Consider the following 13,479-nt stretch of genomic DNA (forward strand, 5'->3'; position numbering starts at 1 on the left):
ATTAAAAAAAAGAAAAAATTCCAGGTTAACGTATGTCAAAATAAATACCTGGTTGAGAAAACCAAGGGTAAGAGGGACAGGGCACATGGAAAAGTATTACACAACAGTTTTTTTTTTTTTTTTTTTTGCTGCCTGCATAACTGTAGAGAGGAATTCAGACCACTGAACTTACAAAAATGAAGATGTGCAATAAAGGCCATCCAAAAGTACTAGTAACTCTACTTTTTACGTGAGGAATGACCATTCCCAAGGCCTGGGCAATAAAAATAGCAAAAGTGACTACAGGGCAGCTAACTCATTTTCTGGGTTAAGCTGATACTTAGGATTCATCACCGTGTAAAGTAACAGTTTTTTCATTTAACTACACTCTACTACAGACCTACCTGTAGATCAAAGACCACAGCCTTCAGTATGGATTACACCTCAACATAAAGAAAACAAAAAGCCTCACAACTGGACCAACAAGCAACACCACGATAAACAGAGAAACGACTGAGGTCAAGGGTTTCATTTTACTTGGATCCACAATCAACACCCACGGAAGCAGCAGTCAAGAAATCAAAAGAAGCACTGCATTGGGCAATCGGCTGCAAAAGACCTCTTGAAAGTGCTGAAAAGTAAAGATGTCACCTTGGGGACTAAGGTGCGCCTGACCCAAGCCCAGGTGTTTTCGATCGCCTCATACACATGCCAAAGCTGGACAATGAGTAAGACCTAAGAAGAACTGACACCTTTGAATTGGGGTGTCGAAGAAGAACATTGCACGGACTGCCAAAAGAAGGAACAAATCTGTCTTGGAAGAAGTACAACCAGAATGCTCCTTAGAAGCAAGAATGGCGAGGCTACGTTTCTCATACTTTGAACACTTTATTAGGAGGGATCAGTTCCTGGAGAAGGACATCATGCTTGATAAAGTAGAGGGTCAGCTAAAAAGAGGAAGACCCTCAACGAGATGGACTGACACAGTGGCTGCAACAATGCGCTCAAGCATAGAGACAGTTCTGAGGATGGCACAGGACCGAGCAGTGTTTTGTTCTATTGTGCATAGGGTCCTATGAGTTGGAACCAACTTGATAGCACCTAACAACAACAACACAAATCTACCCAGATCAATTCCACAAAGGCTGGGATTACTACCACTTGGAGATCGTATATGTGGTTTTTACACTGACTGATAAAACACCACTATTTCAAGGTGTTCTATAAACATCAAAGACATTCCATGAATACCACGCGAAACATTTTACAGTTTGTCCCTAAACAAAATCAGTTGATGTTATTTCTAAGAATATAATTATCATGTTAGAGGTGGTGGGTTTATAGTAGATTATTCTGACAAACACATACCGTCCATATCATGTGGAAGAGACTGTCCTAATTAGGCGTTTTACACATACTGACTCACTTAAGCTCATGGCAACCACACAAGGTAGGCACTTTATCATCACACAGTTGAGGAATCAAGAGGCACAAACAAGAAATTTGTCCAAGGTCACACAGCTAGCATAGTGAGGAGCTGGAATTTGAACCTAGACAGTCTAGCTCTGGAGTCTATCACTAGACTATGCTGTTTCTCCAATGTTTTAAAGAAAAATCCATTGATAGTAAAAGAACAAATCATTCCCAATTTCAGACCATTTTCAGTTAAGCAAAATAACTCTGCCTGAGCCACCACAATTTTAAACCTTGAAAGCAGAAGGTTGAAGAGGGAGGAAGGAAAGCAAAAACAGGGAAAAAAAAGAAGGGAGAATGAAAAAGGTTAAAAAAAAAACGTGGAGGGAAAGGCAAGAAAGTTACTTGTAACCACCATTCAGTCTCTAGATGATCTGCTTTCCTGAAAAGAAAATGAGACTCAAAGAGAAGACGGAGTGTCTATATAAATCCTAATTAGCTCATCGTACAGACTATATACTTCCATTCCAATATGCTAAACAGAGCCACCTACATTAAGAGGAAGCGGACAAGGAACATTCCAAGGTCTTTTCCATAAAAACTGAAGCTACATGCTAACTGGTTCACTTAAAATCTAGTAGTATAGTGATTGCTATAAAATAAAAATAAACCAACATAAACAACAACTATATACATGGACCTTGCCACACGGAATACACAGGAATCAAATCGATTACACATGTGGAAAGAGACAATGAAAGCTCAATATCATCAGTCAGAACAAAGCCAGGGGCCAATTGTGGAACAGACCATCAATTACTCATATGCAAGTTCAAGTTGAAACTGAAGAAAATTAGAACAAATCCACGAGAGCCGAAGTACAACTTGAGTATATCCCACCTGAAATTAGAGGCCATCTCAAGAACAGATTTGACGCTTTGAACACTAATGACTGAAGACAAGTTGTGGAATGACATCGAGGACATTAAGACGCTGTTAAAATGACAGGAGAGAAAGAAAAGACCTAAATGGATGTCAGAAGAGACTCTAAAACTTGCTCTTGAACATCAAGTAGATAAAGTAATACGAAAAAATGACGCAGTACAAGTGCTGAAAAGAAGATTTCAAAGGGTGGCTTAGAAGACAAAGTAAAGTATTATGATGACATGTGCGAAGGCCTGGAGATAGAAAACCAAAAGGGAAGAACACATTCTGCATTCCTCAAGCTGAAAGAACTGAAGAAAAAATTCAAGCCTCAGGTTGCAACACTGAAGGATTCCTCGGGGAAAATATTAAATGCCACAGGAAGCACCAAAAGAAGATGGAAGAAATACACAGTCACTATACCAAAAAGGGAAACCCTGGTGGCGTAGTGGTTAAGTGCTATGGCTACTAATGAAAAAGTCAGCAGTTCAAATCCACCAGGCACTCCCTGGAAACTCTATAGGGCAGTTCTATTCTGTCCTATAGGGTTGCTATGAATCAGAATTGATGCAATGGCACCAGGTTTAGTTTTTTTGTACCAAAAAGTATTGGCCGTCATCCAACCATTCAAGAATTGGTAACATATGATCAAGAACTGATGGTACTGAAGGAAGAAGTCCAAGCTGCACTGAAGGCACTGGTGAAAAACAATGCTCCAGGAATTGACAGAATACCAATGGAGATGTTTCAACAAATGGATGCAGCACTGGAAGTGCTCACTCGTCTAAGCCAAGAAACCTGGATGATAGCTACTGGTCAACCGTCTGGAAGGCATCCATATTAATGCCTATTCCTAAGAAAGGCAATCCCGCTGAATGCGGAAATTATTGAACAATAACATTAATATCACATGCAAGCAAAATTTCGCTGAAGATCATTCAAAAGCAGCTGCAGAAGTATTATCAACAGGGAACTGCCAGAAATTCAAGTTGGATTTAGCAGAGGAGGCAGAACCGGGGACATCACTGCTGATGTAAAATGGATCCTGGCTGAAAGCAGAGAATACCCAAAAAATGTTTACCTGTGTTTTATTGACTATGCTAAGGCATTTTACTGTGTGGATCACAACAGATTATGGATAACATTGTGGAGAACTGCAGCGAAAACATGTAGAAACACTGAAGAGTTAGCAAAATCTCCAGGCAGAGGTTATTTATTTAGACCATAAATACATATTCCTAGGAATAACAAATACTCACATGAACATACGCTGCAAAGAATGGGAATTCCAGAACACTGATTGTGCTCATGAGGAACGTCTACATAGATCGAGAGGCTGTTGTTTGAACAGAACAAGGGGATACTGCATGGTAAAGTCAGGAAAGGTGTGCACCAGGGTTGCATGCTTTCACCATACCTATTTAATCTGTATGCTGAGCAAGTAATCCAAGAAGCTGGACTATGTGAAGAAGAACCAGGCATCAGGATTGGAGGAATACTCATTAACAACCTGTGTTATGCAGATGGCACAACTTTTTTGCTGAAAGTGAAGAGGACATGAAGCACTTACTAATGAAGATCGAAGACTACAGCCTTTAGTACGGATTGCACCTCAACAAAGAGAAAACAAAAATCCTCACAACTGGACCAATAAGCAATATCATGATAAATGGAGAAAACATTGAGGTTGTCAAGGATTTCGTTTCACTTGGATGGACAATTAACGCCCATGGAAGAAGCAGTCAGAAATCAAAAGACACATTGCACTGGGCAAATCAGCTGTAAGAGATCTCTTTAATGTGTTAAAAAAACAAAGAAGTCTGTCCCCTTGAGGACTAAGGTGTCCCTAACTCGAGCAGTAGTGTTTTCAATCGCCTCATACGCATGCGAAAGCTGGACAATGAATAAGGAACACCGAAAAAGAACTGACACCTCTGAATTGCGCAGCTGGCAACCAACACTGAATACGCCATGGACTGCCAAAAGAACGAGCAAATCTGTCTTGGAAGCAGTACAACCAGAATGCTCCTTAGAAGCAAGGATGGCAAGACTACTTCTCACACTTTGGACATGTTATCTGGAGGTGTCAGTCCCTGGAGAAGGACATTATGCTTGGTAAAGGGTCAGCGAAAAAGAGGAAGACCCTCAAAGACATGGATTGACACAGTGGCTGCAACAATGGGCTCAAGCATAGGGACAACTGTGAGGATGGCTCAGGACCAGGCGGTGTTTCGTTCTGCTGTGCACAGGGTGGCTATGAGTCAGAAATGACTCAAGAGTACCTAACAACAATAACAACATAGTGATTTCTGCCAACTTCTCTCCTTTTTTATAGTGTAAACATTAACAATTTAAACTTCAATTTCTTTCTTTTTTTTTTTTAGTGTTAAGTTCTTTGTCATTATTTCAATACTTTTTAAATGTGCACAGGAGAAAAATTTATGATCTTTTCCTATAGCATTTTATTTTTATTGTAGTTTAGATGGAGGTTTACAGAACTTGTTTCTCATTAAACAGTTAGTACACGTATTGTTTTATGACACTGGTCAACAACCCCATGACATGTCAACACTCACCCTTCTCAACCCTGGGTTCCCTATTACCTGTTTTCCTGTCCCCTTCTGCCTTCTAGTCCTTGCCCCTGGGCTGGTGCGCCCCTTCAGTCTCGTTTTGTTTTATGGGTCTGTCTAATCTTTGGCTGAAGGGTGAGCCTCAGGAGTGACTTTATTACTGAGTTAAAAGGGTGTCCAGCGGCCATACTCTGGGTTTCTCCAGTCTCTGTCAGGTCAGCACGTCTGGTCTTTCTTTTTCAGTTAGAATTTTGTTCTTCATTTTTCTCCAACTCTGTCCAGGACCCTCTATTGTGATCCCTGTTAGAGCAGTCAGTGGTGGTAGGCAGGAACCTCTAGGTGTACTAGACTCAGTCTGCTGGAGGCCATGGTAAATGTAGTCCATTAGTCCTTTGGACTAATCCTTCCCTTGTTTTTAGTTTTCTTCATTTTTTCTCACTCCCGAAGGGGTGAGACCAGTGGACTATCTTAGATGGCCACTCACAGACTTTAAAGATCCCAGACGCTATTCACCAAAGTAGAATGTAGAACATTTTCTTTTTAAACTATTAAACTTCTATTTCTTATCTAAAATAATCAGAATAATTTCCCCAAGCTAAGTAATACATAGAAAACTTTGGCAGAGCTCAGCCAAAAAAGACTAAATGAGGAAGAGATTAATAACAATTCATGGCATGTCTGTGAATTTCCAAAAGCATGTAATTCAAAAAGAATATAAAGGAAGAATTTACATTTCATAAAATCTACAGGGCGAAAGTTCTCTGAACACTTCCATACTCTATTCCAACCAAGGTGAATTTAAGTTAAAATTCAACTGCATAAAACCAACTAGAGCGAAGTAGTTGCAATTTCCTCTAGGCCTCTCTCTGCTTTTGTTCCAAGCTGCCCATTTAAACAAAGAAAAAGTTTTACAACAGGACTCCAGTTTTCCCCAAGAATATGCCAGTATGACAAATTTTTGTTCATTTTTTGAGTCTCCTTCCTGCTCTCTGTTGCTGGGAGGGAAGAGAAAAGGTACATAAAACAGAGAAATACCCGATAAACTTTGAACAGAAACAAAGTAAGTTTAGAAGTTATTTTTAACTTTTAAAATGGCAGGTGGTCAGGACAGGGGCTGTCTTACTTGTTTATTTTTATCTTCATTACCTAACACAATCCTTACCATCAACTAGGTATAAAACAAATATTTATTGAATGAATGATGAATAAATAAATGTTGGGAGCAAAAGGCACAAAATACAGGAGGCTACTTATCCAGTGAGAGTCTTTCATATAACACTTTTTTTTTCCCCTTATGGAAGAGGCATAGGTTGGGGTCAGGAAAGGGACCAGTCCTCTGGGGTAATACTCAAGGGACAGAATGACATCAGCATTATGGTCATAACACAGAGCATCAGTATTTGAGATAATTATTGCAGTAGTCAGAGATTCCACAACCACCTAGTATCTGCTGCCCATGTTTTCTGCTGTCAGATTTCACACTAAACCCATTGACTTCGACTTGGCATAATGGTGACACCACATAGGGAGCATGCTGAGGGAACTGTGATTCCCTCCTCTAGAAAGCCAATGTTGTGGCCCATGAGCTCTTCTTGCATATGATATTAAGGGCAGCTATAATGGTATCTAGGGCAGAAAACGCAGATACCTCAAATCTGTTTTGGACATAGATGGGTATGTGTCAGTCAGGGTCCTGGCAAGAAACAGATATACACTGAAATGAAGTATTGAAAATTTAATGAAGGAACCATTTTCAAAAGTATGGACAGGGTTTACAGAAAGTAGCAAGGGATGGTGAAGTACCACAAGGTTAGCAATTTCAGGAAACTGTTACCGCCTCAAAGAGCCCTGGTGGCACAGTGGTTAAAGTGCTCGGCTGCGAATCCAAAGCTTGGTGGTTGGAAACCACCAACTGCTCTGCAGGAGAAAGATGTAGCAGTCTGCTTCTGTAGAGATTTACACCCTTGGAAACCCTACGGGGCAGTTCTACTCTGTCCTTTATGGTCTCTCTGAGTAGAAATTGACTCGACAGCATTGGGTTTTGGTTTTTTGGTTACCACCTCTAAGCCGAAAGGGGCAAGAGGGTTACTAGATACAGGCCCTGGCAACTTAAAGGCCAGCAGGAGAGAACTGACTCTTCCAGGCCTCTTGGTGATGTCCCATTAGCCAAAGCCAAACAGAAACCAGAGAGTAAGGGCTCAGTTAATATAGTCCATGGAAGTCACTTCCAACAGCACAGAACAGGGTGGTGAGAAAATCTGGAGGGGCAGAGAATAAGCAGCACAGAAAGATATTCTAAATGGCTGCCACACAACAAAACACCAGCACGTGAAAAGGTTTTGCCAGTTCCATCTAAATCTACTAGACCTCATGGTGCTGCCTGCAAATGAGTCATAAACATAGGTATTCATTTGGGTTCCTATTGCCCTATATATTTTAAAAATATATACTCTAAGACTAATTCCAGATAACTTTCAACATTTCTGCATCTCTTGGAGTAAACAACCTGTTTTTAACTCTAATGGATCAGATCTAAGATGACACCCCTCTCTGTGTTCAAAGGGCAGCTATTCCATGCTTCCATTATTGTACCTATGATGGTGATTGTAATTGCTTGTTTATCTGCTTATCCTTCATTAGACTCTGAGCTCCTTTAGGGCAGGAATTGTTATTTACCTTTATGCCAAAAGGTCAGCAGTTCCAATCCAACAGGCACTTCTTGGAAACCCTATGGGGGCAGTTCTACTCTGTCCTTTGGGGTCGCTATGAATTGGAACTGACTCGATGGCAATGGGTTTATGTCCTTAGTACCTAACATGGTACCTGCCACAGAGCTGGCCTTCAATCAATGTGAACTGAATCAATTAATTGACTCAGTGTCCACTAACTGGCAGCCTAATGCCATAAAACCTGAAATGACTCTCTGTGACTAAACAGTAACAAGCTTTTATTCAGGACATGGCTGAACACATCAAGCAAGTACACAGCCACTTTCAACCAGGATAAAAAAAACGAGTCCACCATCATTCTCTGTTCAGCAGCTTTTCTTATGTGATCAGAAGATGCTTATGGTCCTTCTACAATCATAGAATCCATTGCCAAAAGAACTAAAGATAGCAAGGCTATGCTCCATTTTAGGAAGAACTCAAATACACTGTATCTCTCAAAATTACCAGTCTTTCCTAGACACATCCAAATACTTTTAGGGGCCAAGTTACTGGGGCTGAGGTCTGGGGACATCTAGGCCAACTGGCATAACCTAGGTCATAAAAACGACTTCGTGAGTAGCATCTCCATCTTAAAAGCTTGCAGGCAGCCATCTAAGATACACCTTTTGGGCCTATCCTGTCCAGAGCAAAGGAGAATGAAAAACACCTAAGACACAAGGTAAATATTAGGCCAAAAGACTAACGGGTCACATGACCCACAACCTCTACCAACCTGAGCCCAGAAGAACTAGATGGTGCCCAGTAACCACCACCAACCACTCCGACAGGGATCACTATAGAGTGTCCTGGACAGAACTGGAGAAGAACGTAGAACAAAGTCCAAATTCACAGAAAAAAGATCAGACTTACTGGTCTGACAGAGACTAGAAGAACCCCTGAGACTATGGCCTCTGGACACCCTGCTAACTTAGAACTGAAGCCACTCCCAAAGTCCGCCTTTCAGCCAAAGATCAGACAGGCCTATAAAACAAACAACAGCACGTGTAAGGAAGGTGCTTCTTAGTTCAATCAAGTACATGAGACCAAACAGGCAATCTCTGCCCAGAATCAAAGACAAGAAGGCAGGAAAGGGCAGGAAAACGGGACAAATGGGGATGGAGAACCCAGGGTGCAAAGAGAAAGGGAGAGAGTACTGACACACCGCAGGGATTGCGACCAATGCCACAAAACAATTTGTGTATGAATTTTTGAATGAGAAACTAATTTGCACTGTAAACTTTCACCTAAAGCACAATAAAATATATATATGTTCATATAATAAATGCACTGAAAATTGTGGGGGGGGGGATTATTCTTCTTTCAAGAATTTATCAACTCCACTGAAGGAACTAACAATTTGAGTATATCATAGAGAAATTCCTGCTTCACGGTGATGACAAAGATGATTGAGGGATAAAAATACACACACACACACACACACACACACACACACGGAATGTTTAATGATCACATCAACCTTCAAACATTACCCTCTGTAAAATTATAAAGTAGCTGTGTAGCACAATCATGTAACATAGTCATATTAAAATAGATACACTGTGTGACGCTGGGGTGCTCATTAACAGAACCTGGAGCATATTCACATTATAATTATGAATCACTTCCACATAACCCTGTACTTATAAAGTGCTTAATCATCTTTTTGTAGTAGAGTCAACTCTTACCTGTAGATTCTCCACAGTAAAAGAAAAAACTTAATACCTAGTTGATAACCTCTCTTTGAGCTACCATGATTTTAGGCTGCCAGTCTCCTGCTGTCAGTATGGAAAATAAAAACCAAGTTTAATATGACCCTTAGAAAGGCACCAATAGAAAAGTAACTTTGTTATAAAAACATATATCTTCCAAAACCCAACATGAAAAACTTCTGTTATCACCTGCACCACTGTTCTCCTTCACTGTGCTGTTTGTAATGGAGAGCTGACTGTAATTAAATCTAATGCCATCTTATATACCTAATTAAAATAAGTCAGTACACTTCACTTTCTATGTATGGAAAAGGGAATACTAGGCTTATCCTTGACAATACAGTGAATTATTTTTAAAAGAAACTCCGGTAATATGAAAACAAACTTTTTCAAATATTTCAAATGAATCAAGCATCATTTCTCTAAAACATATTTAAAGCAAAAGTGTCCAAAGCAGGCTTTTTTCAAAACCATACAGGACATTTAAAATCTTGAGCATAACTTTATCTTTTTGAAAGCCATCATGTTATTCTGCAACTGTCAGGTCAATGTAGGACTAAAGTTACTCTTCTATAGGACAATTATGTGATGTTCTTGCCTTACTTACAAAGCGTTAGAAAGTTTGCACCATGTTGAAAATAAAAGGCTACAAGAACCTATAATTTATAAAAATTGTACTGCATATAGATTCCTCCATTACTCATGAATTGAAAGAAGGGAAAAAAAAACCTCACAGATCTAACATATGGCTTTAGGTTTAACAACATTAGCTTCAGCTGCCTCAAAGCTGTATTACATTTCATCCCTCGTATTATAGTACTTGGCCCATAGAAAGAACATGACGTTTGTTTTATAAATTAATAACTCCCACGGGGTAGAAAAGAGGGAAGTTGATATATAATTCTGAAAAGAGGGAAGTTGATATATAATTCTGGTAGTATGCAATATGTGGCAATGACAGGATAATATACAACATATTAGAATTACCAAAATTACTTCCCTTCACAAAAATATAAACGAAGTTTAACAAGGCTCCAATGACACGGAGTACAAGTTAAAATACGTTTTAAAACTTAACATCATTCCCTCCAGTAAATTTTCATCACAAATAAATTGGATACATTTTAATATAATTATTAATACATCCTGACATCCAAAAGATTGTTTGTTTCTACACAAATGAGCCCTCTGAAAGTGTTCCCCTTTCCTAAACTGAATTCCTAAAATTCACTGTGCAGTTACACAGTAAGTCTCTAGGTAGACAATAAAAGCATTTCATAGATAACAAAGACGAATTTTTCCTCTAAAAAAAAAAAAGGTTAACAATTTATTAGAACTCACCAAGACTCCAAGCATCTAAATGGTCAGGTTGGAGGCAGGAGAATGGAATATTCAGGACCCATTACCGTCCAGTGATTCCGACTCATAGCAACCTTAAAGGACAGAGTAGAACTACCCCATAAAGAGTTTTCAAGGCTGGAAATCTTTATGGAGGCCAACTGCCACATCTTTCTCCCGTAGAGTGGCTGATGCGTTTGAACTGCTAACCAAAAGCACTTAACGCCTCCAGGCCTCCTTGGAACATTGAGGAACTACTGATTAAAACCCAGGGAATTTCCTGTCACTAAGAAGCGATTATGTAGATCTGAATCTAGGATGCTAAAGCCACAGATCTCCAACCTTGAGAAACTGCCTGTACTACCATTTCAATTACTTAAACATGAGCGTTGTTCTCATTAGTCATCGTCTACTTGATTTTAACTCATGACATGTGTGCAGAGCAGAACTGCTCCATAGGGTTTTCAAGGCTTTGACCTTTTTCAGAAGCAGACCACCAGGCCTGTCTTCCAAGGAACCTCTGGGTGGATCTGAACCGCCAACCTTTCAGTTAGTAATCCTGCGCTTAACCGTTCGCACCACTCAGGGACTCCTAAACGTAAGCAGGACTACACAAACCTGGAGCAGATCTTGCTTTTGTTTTTCTCATACTACATAAATAATTCACAACATAACTGCCTTACAGAAGACATAAAAAGGTGAAATCTACCCCTTCCAACACCTTTCCCTTACCCAGATGATTTCAACTCTTTCTCGTCAAAAGAAATGAGTAACTGCTAACCAGAGCCCCGGAACTGAACTCTTCTTTTGGGAAGGCAAAGCCAAATGTGCTGCAGCCAAAGAATATCTAGTGCTCCTTGAGGGCTGTCTCAGGAGATGGAAAGCTACACCATGGCAAGGTCTGTGCAGAGGAGATAGCAGGTCTAGGGCATCCTTCCCCCCGTAAAAAAGAAAAAAATCAAGCTTCTCTATAGGCAGAAACTCGGCATCCTCACCCCCACTTGCAACCTGACAATTTATAACCTGGTAACACCTTCTAATTAGGAGCGTTCTAGCCTTTTATAGGCGAAAAATTAAACTGCTTCCCACAAGTAAGATAAGTCATGCACTGGCGCCTGTTACTGAGAGCCTCCTGTGCATCAAGCCTGCAGTTTTGCTAGTGAACCTGATGAGCCAGTGACCAGCCTTCTTTAGAGAGGAGAGCAGCCCAACCTACCCTGCTAGGAGTGAAACGGGAAACACAGGACAGGAGCGAGGGGCTAAGCACTGAGACGGGAGCAGCGACCAAGCAGGGCTGGGCTCAGCGCATCGGCAGGCGACAGGCAGCGGCGGCCACGCGGGAGCCGAGCAGCAGTCTGCAAAGCGGGGAAGCCGCCACCCGCGTCTAGCCCTGCAGAGACGCGCGCGTCAAGCACACCTCCCACGCCGGTCCGCGGCTCCCCGCGAGTCCCCACCCAGAGACACTCCCGCAGGATGCGCACCCATCCAGCTCGCGCGCACACGCCCCTCGGGCCAGGCGGCGGCGCCCAGGCAGCGGGCAGGCGGCGCGTACGTACCCAGCAACACGCAGAGCACATCGAGGGCCACGTACGGCAGCCGCGTCTTGTCAAACATGGTCTCTGCCGAGGCGGGCCGGCGGCTGAGGCACCCGATTCACGAGCCCGGGGCAGGGGTTGGCGAGGCCCCGAGCTACAGCTCCTCCCAGCCAGGGGAGAGCGGTCGGCGGGCGCAATGGGACCGGGCGGCGCTCCGACCGCCAGCAATGGCGCCCGGGACCCCTCCCCTCGCAACTCCCGCAACCACTCGGTCGGGGCCGAGACGCTCGCGCGCCAGTCGCGGCCGCTCCGTCGCCACAGGCCCTCCTCAGTCGGTGTCGCCTCTCTGGGCAGTCCGCTGTCCGGATCCTGGCGCCGTCTCCAACAGGCGGGTCCGGGCTCGTGCTTTAAGGATGCGGGTCCGGCCCCTCCCGCCGGCAGCGCAGGACCCGCCAGCGCGCGCGGCCTTGCGGACTGAAGGAGTGCGGCAGGGGCGGGGCGGCCGGCGAGGGGGCGGCGGGGCGGGGCCAATCAGCACCGCCGACCCCGCCCCATCCGACCTGCAGAACCCGCCCCTGCAGTTGGAGGCCGGGCGGTTGGGCGGTTGGGCGGGGCTTGAAGGCGCCTCCGGTGCGGTGTCTAGGAGGGGGCGTTGCTCCGGCCCCGCCTACTTCTGGTGATCTCCTGGCAGGATGTCGTTAACCCGAAGCGCCGAACCTCGGGGGAGACCTAGGCCCCCAGACGCAGGATACCACTGCCCAGGCTGCCGGCCACCCCATCCCCCGCTCCGCTCCCATGGAGATCGTGTAATAAAGATCTTGTAATAAAGGGCACTTCCAGCCCCTATGCCCGATCCCCGGGAGTGCCCTAAAGAAGATTCAATCTTTTCTCAATTTTCTAATCAGTAAAATGAGGATGTTGATAATCCCTGCGCTGTGTTTGTCAAGGGGAAGTGGTGAAGCCCGGAAAAGATACTATGAAAATACATTACAGCGGGTAAAGTCATCTGCAGATGTTAACTATTCATATTTTTCCTCCGTATTCATGCCTTAACCTCATTGTAAAAAAAAAAAAAAGGTGCAAACTTTTCCCGTGAAGCACCCCTAAAACCAAAGGAGAGATAACATTACTCTCAGGGAGTCTGAAGATACAGCCCCGAATGACCACCTACAAAAAAATGTTTTGGAAGAAGCATGTTTGTCATAAAAGGAATATGAATTTTAAAATTTAATATCTTGAAAGTGATTTTAATACTTTTATACTTAATATTTCATTTTAAATTGTTAAATAACTTTTTTTAAGT

At 42.7% G+C, this 13,479-nt stretch overlaps 1 protein-coding gene across 2 annotated transcripts in view; it reads right to left on the reverse strand.

The window, feature by feature from the left end:
- PLPP1 (phospholipid phosphatase 1) overlaps positions 1-12,648 on the reverse strand; it is a 130,027-nt gene extending 117,379 nt beyond the window's left edge. Inside the window, exon 1 of one of the 2 annotated variants that reach the window (XM_064271975.1) lies at positions 12,198-12,648. In XM_064271975.1, the coding sequence (XP_064128045.1) occupies positions 12,198-12,255 (58 nt within the window). In that variant the 5' untranslated portion in view covers positions 12,256-12,648. The remainder of the gene's footprint in view (positions 1-12,197) is intronic. The other variant, XM_064271980.1, reaches the window with a different exon arrangement.
- Between the last annotated feature and the right edge of the window lie 831 nt (positions 12,649-13,479).

The sequence above is a fragment of the Loxodonta africana genome, chromosome 2 (genome assembly GCF_030014295.1).
Source record: "Loxodonta africana isolate mLoxAfr1 chromosome 2, mLoxAfr1.hap2, whole genome shotgun sequence".
Taxonomy (NCBI): domain Eukaryota; kingdom Metazoa; phylum Chordata; class Mammalia; order Proboscidea; family Elephantidae; genus Loxodonta; species Loxodonta africana.